At 37.5% G+C, this 14,719-nt stretch overlaps 1 protein-coding gene across 4 annotated transcripts in view; it reads left to right on the plus strand.

Annotated features, from left to right (window-relative positions):
* Positions 1–14,719, plus strand: part of PSIP1 (PC4 and SFRS1 interacting protein 1) — a 40,651-nt gene that overhangs the window by 16,074 nt on the left and 9,858 nt on the right. For all 4 annotated transcript variants that reach the window (XM_029919368.1, XM_029919369.1, XM_029919370.1 and 1 more), the window contains exons 5-8: positions 1,581–1,685; positions 3,307–3,369; positions 9,063–9,159; positions 10,294–10,369. In XM_029919368.1, the coding sequence (XP_029775228.1) occupies positions 1,581–1,685; positions 3,307–3,369; positions 9,063–9,159; positions 10,294–10,369 (341 nt within the window). The remainder of the gene's footprint in view (positions 1–1,580; positions 1,686–3,306; positions 3,370–9,062; positions 9,160–10,293; positions 10,370–14,719) is intronic.

Genomic DNA, 14,719 nt, shown 5'->3' on the forward strand with positions numbered 1-14,719 from the left:
GTGCTATTCTCTCTGGAAGATTTAAATCTCACAGTAGTGCTCCAAGAGTGCATTTGATGATCCTGAGCAACTTCATTATCACCCAAAATGTATTTGTTAATCAGACCATATCACATTGCTTTTGTATTTAACTGCAATGGATCATTAGCTCCATGAACAAAGAAGTTGTCCTAAGTGCCTGGCATTGTTATATGCTTGTCTAGAATAGGTGTTCACGAAATTTTGTTGCACAAATGTAAGACTGGATGGTTTCCCGTCATTGTTGCCTCAGTTGTATAATGGGAGTCCAGAGACATGAATTGATTATTTCCTGAAACTTTACAGTTTGTAACTTCACTTGGATCATATGTCCTGAAACTGTACCTTCAAGGACTTTTTCATACTCCAGATAGCTCAGCATGGTCACTCTATACTATGTTCCTTTGTACCTCCTTAATCTCCAGGTGGTTTTCACCATATATGTTTGGGATTTTCCATTTCACAGTAAAATTTTTGGTAGGTTGTGTGCATGAAACCTAGCAATGTTCTGTCATTAACAAAGTTATGAATGATTGTACTGGTGTGACGTACTCTGTATTTCTGGCCCAAACATGTCCCAGTGGTACATTCCCAGGATATGGAGAAAGCAGTAAAATCCAAGTATACAAAACAAAATAAAGAAGTTGGCCATCATGATTTACCAAAATTTATAATGCTAGAAGTAATTTGGGGATGCTTTTATATTTTTTGTTGTAACTTTATTATCATTTTTTGGGTTATTAATGTTGCCCTTTTTTTATAAAAGAGGCAAAAAAGTTTAGGATTGAAAAGGAAACCAATAGAAGAGGGCACAGTTTAGACTGCAGTGCTGTGTTCTCTTGTTAGACCTGGTCTGTACCCTCACCTCCCAGTGTGTACTGTGTTATCTCTGTTACTCATCTTTCTAGGCGCCTAGTAGATCATCTCTGTAAGTATCTTGTCATCTGGGAGTACTTAGAAAACTTAATGATGATTGGTTCTTACCCCTACCCTGAGCTCAGAGGAATCGCTGCCTGATTAAATTACAGCTCATGAATTTGAAGGAAAAAAATGATTACTGGACTCCCATTCAGTACCTGCTATTAAATCAGAATCACATCTCAAGTGTTTGCATTTTAAATAAACTTAATATGAGGTCTAGATCAAAGTCTTTAAAGAAAGCTGTTGTATGTCCTTTGCTAAGGCTCTAAGATAAGTTTCTCTTTTGAATATGTCAGTAGTTGAATATAGTCTGTGCTTTTCTAAATCAGGTTATATTGTATCTTACTGGATATTGGTTAGAACACTAGAATGGTATTCTTTGTAATTTTACTTCCATTTCTGCCTCAGTGTTTTATCCTTAACACTCGATTATAGGAATACAGCCCGTTATAAGACTTTCCTAAAGGAATAATAGAATTTAAAGCTTTTTAAAAAATTGTATGTATTAAAAAGCATTTTGTGGACAGAAGTGAGGTAGTTTTATAACTTGTAAATAGGATTTTGAATTTTTTCATGGGTAGAAAAATTTGAAATGGGGTAAAATCTTACTTTGTGAAGTAAATAGATCTGGTTGTTTATAGGCATCAGCTAAACAATCGAATGCGTCATCTGATGTTGAAATTGAAGAAAAAGAAACAAGTGTTTCAAAGGAAGATACTGACCATGAAGAAAAAGCCAGCAATGAGGTGTGTTTAATTTCTCTTACATTCTAAACCCATTTTGTTGCAAGGAAGAAATTGTAAAATTCTTCAATTTGATCTCAGAACGTAATCGTTAAATATTTGAGTAATGAATGAGAAAGTACTTAAGACTTATTTCTTTGTGTGAATATTAAATACTGTATTATAAAATAATTTTTGCATCTTTATGATGCATGGATGTTAGGGCACCTGGCTGGCTTAGTCGATAGAGCTTGCAACTCTTATCTTGAGGTCATGAGGTTGGGAGCAGAGCTTACCTACCAAAAAAAAAAATGCACGGATGTATTTATTTGAAGTTATTTCACTGTGCAAAACATGAAGTCTGCCTATAGGAGAGTGTGTTTCTGTTTATTAAGAATCTTTTTCAAATAAGGTATTGTGGGATGGAGGTACTAGAAAGGCCATTGAACTGAATTTTGTTAAATCTAGGTTTACTTCCATTTCTGTACATGATTATATTTGAGGGAAGATACTCATTGAGCCTTTTTAGATCTCATGGGTTGTTAGATGATTTCCAAAGTCTCAGCCATTTATGAATCACAACCCTAAATACAAATCAAAACCACACTGAGACACTGCCTCATGCTGGTCAGAGTGGCTAAATGAACATATCAGGAGACTATAGATGCTGGCAAGGAGGTGGAGAGACGGGTACTCTTCTACACAGTTGGGGCGAATGCAAATTGGTGCAGCTGCTCTGGAAAACAGTGTGGAGGTTCCTCAAGAAACTATCAATAGAACTCCCTATGACCCAGCAAGAGCACTGCTAGGGATTTACCCAGGGGATACAGGAGTGCTGATGCATAGGAGCACATGTAACCCAATGTTCATACCAGCACTGTCAACAGTAGCCAAATGTCCATCAACTGATGAATGGATCAAGAAGATATGGTTTATATATACAACGGAATATATAAACTACATAACACTGTAGTTTATAACTACATAACATAAACTACATGGCAATGAGAAAGAATGAAATCTGGCCATTTGCAGCAATGTGGATGGAACTAGAGGGTATTATGCTCAGTGAAATAAGTCAGGCAGAGAAAGGCAGATACCATATGTTTTCACTCATATGTGGATCTTGAGAAACTTAACAGAGGACCCCAGGGGAAGAGCGGGGGGGGGGATATTGGAGGGAGGCAAACCATCAGAGACTCTAAAATATGGAGAACAAACTGAGGGCTAATGGGAGGTGGTGGAGAGGGGAAAGTGGATGATGGGCATGGAGGAGGGTACTTGTTGGGATGAGCACTGGGTGTTGTATGGAAACTAATTTGACAATAAAAAAAATAAAATTTACAGCCCTAAAATGTAGACACAAACTTGTTTTGTAAATATAAAAAGATAAACTTCCTTGTGTACTTGGAATCATGACTTATATTTCATCTGACAGGAAAGTTGTTTTTTCTTTTTTTTTAAAACCCTGCCTATTCCTTTCTCTTTATAATGATGCTAATTTCAAATTTCAGAAAAGGAAAGCAAGTTTCCCTAGCACCTTTAGGGAAATCTGCTGTAATTTTTAGTTTAAGACATTTTCTTTAAGTCTTGACATAATTTGTTTAGTTTCATCTGTATGTATTTTTTTTTTTTTCAATTTTAGGATGTGACTAAAGCAATTGACATAACCACTCCGAAAGCTGCCAGAAGAGGGAGAAAGAGAAAGGTAATGTTACTGCCTAACCACAGGAATCTTCCCCCCACCCCCAAATTTATTTATTTATTTATTTTGAGAGAAAACGCAGGTGAGGGAGGTCCAGAGGGAGAGGGAAAGAATCCCAAGCAGGGTCCACAGCACCAGCACAGAGCCTGATGTGTAGGGCTCAGACTCTCGGACCACAAGATCCTGACCCGAACTGAAGTTGGATGCATAACCTGCTGAGCTGCCCAGATGTTCCTTAACCCCAGGGATCTTAAAATAATTTTTATTTTAGTCGAATTGAGGAAGGTAGAGATAATGAAACCTTATTTTTTTTTTTAAGTTTAAGGTTGGCCTTTTACTCCAAATCTTTCATTTTTTTAAATGGTAGATTATACTGTTCAGTTATGAAAACTTATCTGTGTTTCTTTTTTAGTGATGGCACCCTTAAGATAAGTTGAATGGTAAAGGAGATAAAATGCATCAGTTTTCATTCCTTTTAAGACACTTAAAGTTTTCTTTATAAAACAGATAATAATGTATACTCAAGGTTTTTGAGAGGATCACGTGAATTAACACATGTGAAATAACCATAATAAATTGTGGTACACAGTAATTTCTGTGTAAGTATTGTTCATTCTAATATTACCAACGCTGTTGCATAAAATGAGACTGTGACACTTGAGTAGGAGGGACAGCCTCTGCTTTTAGTTAATGTAATAGTTTTTCCCCCCCCATATGAAGTTTTGTTTTTCACCTTTTTCCGACCTATTTATTATCTCAGACTATCATATGCCAAAGATTCAAGGAAGACTAAGGGTTCCATATCTCATGAGCAAGTAAAATATGCAAAATAATGGTGGCTTTTTATTTCCTGTGGAAGGGGCTATGATAACTTTAAGAAGATTTTAACATAGGCCGAGTCTTGTCAGGCAGATGGAGGTGGGAAGAGGGGAACAAAATTTTACCTATATCATCTTTCAACGCAGTGGGAACGATGGAGACTGGATTGGGATGGTGAAGCAAGTTCACAGATGAATTTATTCGGAATTCTAGTTCTGACCTCTGGTGTAGGCAGAGAATGGAGTAGTACTGAATGAAGGAGAAAAGGTCTTTGTTTCGTTGAACTTAGGTTTTTGTTGAGACAGACAAATACACAAAGAGTTAAAATGGGCAGTTCTGACTGGTAACTTAAGTCATGAAAGGCTTTTCTTAGGAGTTAGCATGAGATTGGAAGGAAGAGGGACTTTCTAGTAGGTTGTTTAGTATTGTGGAATGAGAAACACGATTTAAGAGCACTTCAGTAGGTAAAGTTATGGTTAATTGCAAGTGGGTGGGAAGGAGGAGGGAGGAGGAATCTGGGATGACTCCAAGGTTGGCTTGGTTTGGGAGCAGAGGCCTGGGGAGGAGGAAGTGAAACATCTAGGGGAATTAGACTGAAGATGCATTGTTTTGATATTAAAAGGGGAAAAGGTAAAAGTTAAAGATGTAGTCAGTGATAGACAGGAAATAGATGAGGTGGTCAAGGGAGAAAGTTTACTAGGAAGAATGAAGAAACCAGAATCCTGAGGGAGCATTAGGGAGATGAGAGGTTGCTTTGTAAAGTTAAGGCTGAGGGGGCGCCTATGTGGCTCAGTTGGTTAAGTAAGTGTCTGATGTCAGCTCAGATTATGATCTCACAGATTGTGAGTTCGAGCTCTGTGCCAACAGCTTGGAACTTGGAGCCTGCTTTGGATTCTGTGTTTCCCTCTGTCTCTCTGTTTGGACTCTATCTCTCTCTCTCAAAAAAAAAAAAAAAAAAAAAAGTTTGAGAATGAACTATCAGAAAAAGAATGTCAAGCTAAACAAGGAAGATTTTTTTTAATTTATTTTTTTTTTACATTTATTTATTCTTGAGAGACAGAGAGCGTGAACAGGGCAGGGGCAGAAAGACAGACACAGAATATGAAGCAGGCTCCAGGCTCTGAGCTAGCTGTCAGCACAGAGCCTGGCACGGGGCTCGAACCCACAAACCATGAGATCATGATCTCAGCTGAAGTTGGATGCTTAACCAACTGAGCCACCCAGGTGCCCCAGGAGGATTTGTTTTTTAAACATTAATATTTGAGAGAGAGAAAAAACAAGTGTGTGAATGGAGGAGGATCAGAGAGAGGGAGACACAGAATCTGAAGCAGGCTTCAGGCTCCGAGCTACCTGTCAGCACAGAGCCTGACGTAGACGTGGGGCTCGAACCCACAAACCACAAGATCATGACCTGAGCTGAAGCCAGATGCTCAACTGACTGAGCCACTCAGGTGCCCCTGTTTTTGAGTGAGAAGATAGTGAGCACAAGTAGGGGAGAGGCAGAAAGAGAGGGAGACACAGAAACTAAAGACTCCAGGCTTTGAGCTGTCAGCATAGAGCCCTACTCAGGGCTCGAACTCACTAATGGTGCGATCATAACATGAGCCGAAGTCATATGCTTAACCCACTGAGTCACCCAGGCACCCTACCTCAGGATACTTTAAAGTCAGATGGTAAGGGCAGATGAAGGAGGTTGGAGAATAAAATGTTTAATGGTGGTAGAGTTACACTGTTTTTGAAATTTTTGGAGGACATTAGAATGCAGCAACAGGGATTTGCATGGTTAAAGTGAAAAGATAGAGTAGAAGATATAACACTTTCTTTGCAAAGCTAGGAAAGATTGAAGATGTAGAACAAGTATGAATTGTAGTAAAGAGATTGGATGAGAGAAAGGAGGGGCACAATTAAAGGAAGAAACCTAACAGGGAGAAAGGAGATGGACATTTCATCCTTTTTAACATTAAAAAAAGGGAAATTTGGAAGAGATTATTTAAAAATTCTAGGCAGGGTGCCTGGGTGGCCTAGCCGGTTAAGCATCTGACTCTTGATTTCGGCTCAGGTCATGATCTATGAGTTTGAGCCCCGAGTTGGGCTGTGTGTTGTGATAGTGTGGAGCCTGCTTGAAATTCATATTCTCTCTCTCTGTCTCTGTCTCTCTCTGTCTCTTTCTCTCTTTGCCTCCCTACTGTGCCTCCTCTACTCACTCTCTCAAAAATAAGTAAACTTAAAAAAAAAATTCTAGGGAGATGGGGGAATTAAGGGAATTCCTTCCTGCTGACCTCAACCTCTCTTCTGCACTACCCAGTTCAAAGGAAGACCACGTATGGTATAAGGCAGGAAGAAAGGATGAAAAGTTTATGCTGATGAGGGGAGAAGAGGGGACACATAACAGGGTAAAGGTATTAATGGATGACTTTGAGATTGCATTAGATGAATACATGTTTGTATAGGGCTTTTTTTTCCCCTCAGCAGATCTCAGCAGCAGGGAATGATAGAGCAGAAAAGGTAGAATTTTACAGTAATTCTCTGCTGGAGATTTGTGGGACAGACACAGTAAAAACAATGCAGAGGGCTTGAGGATGCATATGAATAGTATAACCCCATGAGGTTTTTTGTGGGAGAGGGTGCTTTAGGTAAGATGATGAAGGGAGTAGCTGGAAAGTGGGGTGATAAAAGGGGAGTGCAGGCCTCAAAGGGTTAGAGGTCTCAGTGAATCAAGTAAAATATAGAAGGAATTAATTTGCAGTCTATTTACATTTAAGATTTAGGTGTGTGTGTGTGTGTATATATATGTATATATATGTATTTGAAATAACTTAAAAATACTTGATTTTATTTTCATGAGGAAAGCTTTTGACTTGCCTGATTTTTTTCTAACAATCTCCATGGTAGGGCTGGTTTTTTAAATTCAGTATTAGTGTTAATATTTATGATATTAATGATGAACTTGTTCTTATTGGCATCTCCTCCAAAAGATCTATTCTACCTTTAATTGTTATGTGATGTCCTGATTTATTTTCAAAAATACAAAGTCCGGGGTGCCTGGGTGGCTCAGTTGGTTAAGCCTCCAACTTCGGCTTAGGTCAGATCTCACATTCGTGGGTTCGAGCCCCGCGTCAGATTCTGTGCTGATGGCTAGCTCAGAGCCTGTGGCCTGCTTTCAGTTCTGTGTCTCCTTCTCTTTCTGCCCCTCCTCCCCTCATGCACTGTGTCTTCTCTATCAAAAATAAATAAAACAAAAAAAAAAAACCCAAAAATACAAAGTCTAAGTGAAGAGAGGTGTGGTTTTTTGTTTGTGTTTTGTTTTGTTTGAACTGGAAAGGTTATCCATTTGAACTGAATTTTAGAAGATTTGCCCTCCTAACACCTCACTAGGAAGAGTTGTCATACAGTCTTGGTTCTCAGCCTTAGGCACCTAGAGAGCTTGGTAATGGTAAAAACCAAAAAACAAAAAAAAAAACCCCTCCCCCCCCCCAAAAAACCCACACAAATATAGCCCAAAACAACACAACAAAAAGCAGGGGAGCCATGAATCAAGACTGGGGTGGGGGATGGTATGTAAGTTCTTAAAATTCTAGAACTACAATCTTAGCTAATCTTCTAAGGGAGCAATTTTTTTAATATTTTGGGAACAGTTCAGCGATGAACTTAGCTGAGTTTATTGACTTTTAATAATGCTTTGAATATGCAGTATTATTTTCTAAGTATAGAAGCAAAGAATGTTTAAAATAAAAAGGATTCTTAGCAGTGGGATTACTGGGGTGCCTGGCTGGCTCAGTCAGAAGAGCCTGACTCTTCATATCTAGGGGTTGTACATTGAAGTCCCACACGGGGCATAGCGATTAGTTAGGTAATGAAAACTTTAAAAAAATGGCGTTTGCTAAATCAGAAATTTGCCCATTTTTTTGTTGCTGATATAAGATATTCTTTCAGAAAGGTGTTGCCAGTTTATTGTTAGTAATCAATATATGATTCTTCATTTCTTTACTAATACTGGGCATTATCTCTTAAATGCTTGTAAATCAGATTGTTGATTAAAGGATTTTAAGGGTTTTTTAATCAATAAGATTGGATTGTGCATGTCTTCCCATGCTTTATTGCCTTTATGTTTGTTAATGTAGTTAATGCTGAATTTTAAATAATGTGGCAACTTCTAGGGCCCCTTCCATCCTTTTCTTTGTTGTCTTCACTGTCTCTTTTCTGTCATTTCTATCTAGATCAGTTGTTTGCATTTCCTTTCTAATTGGTGATTTTAATCTTTGTTCTACTCTACTGCTTGAATCCATTAAACTGATTCATTTCGGGCTCTTGTCTCTTCAAGCGTCATAGTTTGCATAAGGGTCACTGGAATTTATTACTCTACTGTAGCAAATCACTCTTTACAGAAAATAGTAAGTCCTAGAGAAATACAGCAGATCTCAGTGGTAATTCGAAAGTAACATGTATTAACAACTTAATTTCTTGCCTTTAGTAAAATTAGAATATTTAACTTAGGTTCTCTCATAAGTACACAATGTGTAAATAATCTAAAGTGTTAGGGTTTTGAGATACTTGGTGAAAGTACATTTATAGGCAGTGTGTGGATTAAGCGTATTCTACTTGGGTCATCATTTTGCATCAAGAGCGTTAGCTATATTTTTACAAATGGTTTTTTTTAGGGTGAGAATATCTATAAAAAGTGATGTCTTTTGTTTCTTAGAATTGTTCACTAGAGTTAGAAGCTATGTTTGGGGAGTACACTATTGAAAAATAACAGTCATGTACAAGTTGTTCTTATATGAAAACTTCGTATCTTAAAATGGCATATCTTTGCTGTTGAATTAAATTTGGAATGCCTCCTGTTTGCTAAGTAAGTTAATTAAATCTTTGTGATTCAGGCAGAAAAACAAGTAGAAGCTGAGGAGACAGGAGTAGTGACAACAGCAGCAGCATCTGTTAATCTGAAAGTGAGTCCTAAAAGAGGCCGACCTGCAGGTAGGATTATTAACATTCACATCTCTGGCTTGTGATTAATATTCCATGATAAAGTATTTAGATTTAAAATAATTGCTTGGGACTTTTTTCATTTTCTGTTTTATCTAATATTTTCTCCTAATAGCCACAAATGTGGCTTTTGTGAGGTGAAATTCCATTAATGATGGATTTATTTTACCTCTCACTGTAGAAAACATAAGCTTTCCAAATGGAAATGATTGCATTCTTTGTTTTAGGAGCTTTATGATATGCAGGTTATCTTCAGCATTGCCTATCAAAAGTACTGTCCTGGTTTGGCAAACTAGAAATACTGTCATTTGGAGGGATATGCCTCTAATAGAGGCAGAGTGAAACAAGGAATATTAACCAAAATAGAGCCAATTTAAAAAAATTTTTTAATGTTTGTTCTTGAGAGCGAGAGATAGCATAAGTGGGGGAAAGGCAGAGAGAGAGGGGGACACAGAATTGGAAGCAGGCTCCACGCTCTGAGCTGTCAGCACTGAGCCCAGCGCAAGGCTCAAACCCATGAACCCTTGAGATCATGACCTGAGCCGAAGTCTGACGTTCAACCAGCTGAGCCACCCAGGCACCCTAGAATCAGTTTTTTTCTACTCCATAATAGGATTCTTTGAAAAGGGAAAATCCATAATGTCCAGAAAAGTCCTGAGATTTGTTTCCATAATGTTTATTTTGGAATTTAATATTTTAGTGAATCGAATTAATGGTGTTAGAAAATTCAGTGAATTCCGATATAAAATTTCAAAGATATAAATGTACCATATATACATAGTATTGTAATATGTATGTGGATATTGCATATAAGTGGTACTGTTATAAAGTTGAATTTTGTGATATTCCTGTTAAAATAACAGTGAGGGATGTTCTTTGAACCCCTGTCAGACATACTAAGGACAGATTAAAAATTAGTCTGTTTATTGACCCCTTTTAAATATTCTGTTGTTCATATGAATCATTGGGGGAAATTATCTTTAAAAATAAATCAGATAGTATCTGTAATAAATCACTAACCAGTATTCATATAGTATATATCATTTTTAATCTTTATATGTGAGAATTGGATTTTAAAAGGAAAGGTGGGTAGTTACTGACTTTGTTTTTCCCTGTGAATGTTAGCTACAGAAGTCAAGATTCCAAAACCAAGAGGCAGACCCAAAATGGTAAAACAGCCCTGCCCTTCAGAGAGTGACATGTGAGTTTATTTTTAATGTAGAATATTTGCTATTATTGTTTAGTAAGTCTAAAACTTATGGGGAAAACTGTTGAAAAGTTTTTGTGTAAAAAGTAAAAATTGATGAGGAATCCAGAAAAATCTGATGATTATCAATCATTTCATTAATCAAAGACCTTTTCTTGGTATACCAAGGTTATAAAGATAGATAATAAGGGTAAAATCTATAAAAGGGAAGTTGGGCAAGATGGGTTTTTTAAGGAAACTTTGTTTTTTAAAGTTTATTATGAGAGAGAGAAAAAGAATGGGGGGAGGAGCACAGAGAGGAGAGAGAATTCCAAGCAGGCTGCACTGTCTGCATAGAGCCCATTGTAGGGCTTGGACTCATGAACTGTGAGATCATGACCTGAGCTGAGACCAGGAGCTGGATGCTTAGCCAACTGAGCCACCCCGGCGCCCAAGGAGATTTAGACAAAGTGTTTTTGAAGTAATTTCCACAAATGTTTTCTAGTTCCTTTAGAATAACGTTTGAAAATATTACTAAGAGGCTCCTGGCTGGCTCGGTCAGTAGAGCATGTGATCCTTGATCTCCAGGTCATGAGTTCAAGCTCCACGTTGTGTATAGAGATTACTTAAAAAAACAAAAACAGCCTACTAAAATTATTTTTGTAACATGAATTTAAAGTATTTTGATATGCTAACTGCTTATCAACAGAAAAATGGTGTGGTTTTTTTTTTTTTGCCACCTTTTCTGCATATAGATACTATTATGTGGCTTTTCTGGTTAGAAACTTCACCAGAGAGAAAGCATATTTAGACAAAAGGCAAAAGTCTTTTTTAGCTATTATGTTTAAAGATTTTGTAGAGAAGGCTCAAGTCATTTAAGAGGGGCAGCGAATACTTTGTACTATACTATTCTTTATACCTTTTTTAATGTCCAAATTATCTCAATTAACAACTTTTAAAGAGAAAATCTCACACTATCATGGAAAGTTGTTTAGATTCTAAGTAAACAGAGTGAAAATATACAAACACCCCATATAGCCACTGCCCATTTAAAAAACAAAGATTGAATGGAAAAACACATGCAAAGTACATGTTTTAAATGAAACATTTTTATAGGAAATTTTAGGTACAGAATATGAAGGGTTGGTACTTTTTGACTAAAATGTGTTTAAAGAGTTTTACTGCCAGGCTAGCTATTAAAGTATTCTCAAAAATACTGGTACAATCTTACAATGTGGTTTTAACTACTGTAGTGAAGAAATTAGGTACAGGCTAGGTGAGTGAGTTCTTTTTAAACATGCCACGTAAATCTCATTCATTCCCTGCCCTGGTCTAATCGTGGCATCAGGTGTAAAGTCTAGGATTTCATAACTGACTTAAGGCCTTGATCTGGAGACTTAGGAACTGAAAACACAAAGTATCTGCTCCCGTCTCCCCTTTATCACACACCTAGATTTGGGATAGGGGACCATAATAAAGAAGCACTCCTATTTGGAAAGGAGATTATTAAGAGGCATACAGCAGTCATTGTTCCCTAGGAAATCTAGAAGTCTGGGAAAATAGTGTGAGATCTCCCGATTTTAGGTGTAAGGAAGGTTCCCTTGACTAGGCCCCAGTTTTCCCTGAGAGTCTCTTGCTAGACCACTTCTCTCCAAGGCTTTTAGCTAATCCTGTGACAGTGTACTTTTCAGTATAGTATGGTCCTTCAATGTGTCTGGAAAGGTCACTGGAAAATATTACCTTCATCAGATGGGTAGGCTTCCATCTGCTTTCAGGCTATAGGGAGCTGGGGACCCAAAGTTCCTTTTAAATCTCCATTAATTTCTCTTGATGCAGACTATATTACTTTTGCTGATTATACTTTATCAGCGTGTGTGTGTTTATTTTAGTCAGCTTCATGCCTAGTGGTCTTTTTCTTTTTTTAAGTTTGTTTATTTATTTTAGGGAGAACGAAGGGGACAGAGGATCTGAAGCGGGTTCCTCGCTGATATCAGAGAGCCCAGTGCAGGGCTTGAACTCACAAACAGTGAGATAATGACCTGAGCTGAAGTTGGCCACTTAACCGAGTCACGCAGGTGCCCTGCCCAGTGGTCTTTCTATAGGATTTTCTTAGGCATTTCCCCACTACCTCCCCCCAACATGCTTATCTTACTATATTTAATTTACACTCACTTTGAGTTTACAGAGTTTCCTGAGAACACCTTAGTCTGTTTCCTAAAAACTATTTGTTATCTGAAGGACCACAGTAGCCCAGTTTGAATTCTTAAGGAGAGGCTGATGTTCATACCCTTGATGGGATCTTTGACCCCAGTCTTTTTCTGAATTTGAAATTTTTCTTACAAGATGGAGGTGATTTTCAACACAGAAATGCATGGAATCTTTAGGTTTTCTTTTTGTCATTTTGTTATTTTAACTCCTTTCTTTCTTGAAGTACCCTATCAAATCTATCCTGATAACAACCAACTCGAGATGCTAGCATTGTCTGTCTTAAAACCTTTTCACTCAAAGCCACACATTCATGGAATTTTCTTTCACATTATTGCAGATGACAGTTTTACCTGTTGTAATAATAATATATTAGGATTTTCAATTTCTCAACAGTCAGTGTCACATTGTGTTACATAAATTATATAAATTTCTGTATCCATGAGCTTTTTGCAAAGGCAATGTATGGACAGCCTCAAATAGCAGTAACTTAGGATATTTCTCATACATGTTATGTGTCAAGTGTTATAACTGGTCTCAGCTGTGTTTCTGAGCACAAACTCTTTGTGAGAATGCAGAGCTAACCTATATAAGCTTTTCTTAAACTTCTGCTCTCCATCCTGAGAACAGAATGTATGTGTTAATGGTAGCTTTTTTACAGTGAATCCTGAAATGACCAGAGTGGAATAGAATCCAGAAAAGCTGAAACCATCTTATAATTCTCATGTAAAGGAAGAAATATTTGTTATAAGCCACTAAGATATTTGGGGTTGCATTTGCATTAATTTTTGCTTATGTTAACATTTTTTACCTATTTATAAACAGTTTCCTGTGACTTGACCTAGTAAGAAGGGAAATTGTCACTATCCAGAAGTGTTTTTCATGAAAGGTGTGGAGGACCATTGGAAAATACTTGTTTGTAGCAGGGTGTAATGGTTCAATTTGTGGCAGTCTGCTTTGATACTGTTCAGCAACCCTTGAAATGATAATCCCATCTCTTATGACCTTGTTGTACACTTCTTAATCTGTTAAAAAAAAAAAAAGCTGAATGGTATTCCACTGTGTATCACTCTTAAGATATGAAGTATATATAAAATCTTTAAATGATTTTACTTGCATGCCTTTTCTTCTCTTGATTAGAAATTTATGAAGAAACCCATATGACATTTGAAAATAAGCATAGCCAATAATGGTTGTTATAGGACAAATTTCTTAAAGAGGTTATAAAAAGTGAGTTTTCTCTTCCAATTTAATAATCTCTTAGGGGTTCAAGGAAGCAGTGTCTGGTAGGTGGTCAGAGGATATGGAACTGAGATATTGGGCCAATTATTTGACTTTTCACACCATCATTTGTCAAATGAATTGGGCTGGATTTTATGATCTGACGTCTCTTCCACCTCTCAGATCCATTGATATAATTGTGTGATTTTTGAAACCCTCACTGAAACTCCTAGAACAATAAAAAGATCTAATTTTTTATTTTTAGAAGTTTATTTTATTGCCTTAAAATTTTTTTTTTAACATTTATTTATTTTAGAGAGACAGGGAGATCTAGATCATGAGCAGGGGAGGGACAGAGAGAGAGAGGGACACACAGGGTCAGAAGCAGGCTCCAGGCTGTGAGCTGCCAGCACAGAGCCTGACACGGAGCTCGAACCCATGAACTGTGAGATCATGACCTGAGCTGAAGTCAGATGCTCAATCGACTAAGCCACCCAGGCGCCCCAAAAGTTTATTTAAACAGCTGTCCAAGCTTCAAATTGTATAGTTGAACGTATATACCATAAGAATAATTGTGTGGTTAGCATAATTTTTTTAATGTTTATTTTTGAGAGACAAGAGCATGAACAGGGGAGGGGCAGAGAGAGAGAGGGGAGACAGAACTCGAAGCAGGCTCCAGGCTCCACACCATCAGCACAGAGCCCAATGCGGGGCTCAAACTCAAACCGTGAGATCATGACTTGAACTGAAGTCAGATGCTTAAGCGACTGAGCCATCAAGGCGCCCTTGCACTGGCATCATTTGACCCTGCTAGAGCCTAACATCGTATCATAAGTGCTCATATATTTATTTCTGCTGTATCAATTAGCATAAATATCATCCAATAATAATGTTAGGCTTACTAAGCAGTTGTGGTAGTTTTGACTTTAGTGATGTCTG

The sequence above is a fragment of the Suricata suricatta genome, chromosome 13 (assembly GCF_006229205.1).
Source record: "Suricata suricatta isolate VVHF042 chromosome 13, meerkat_22Aug2017_6uvM2_HiC, whole genome shotgun sequence".
NCBI lineage: Eukaryota > Metazoa > Chordata > Mammalia > Carnivora > Herpestidae > Suricata > Suricata suricatta.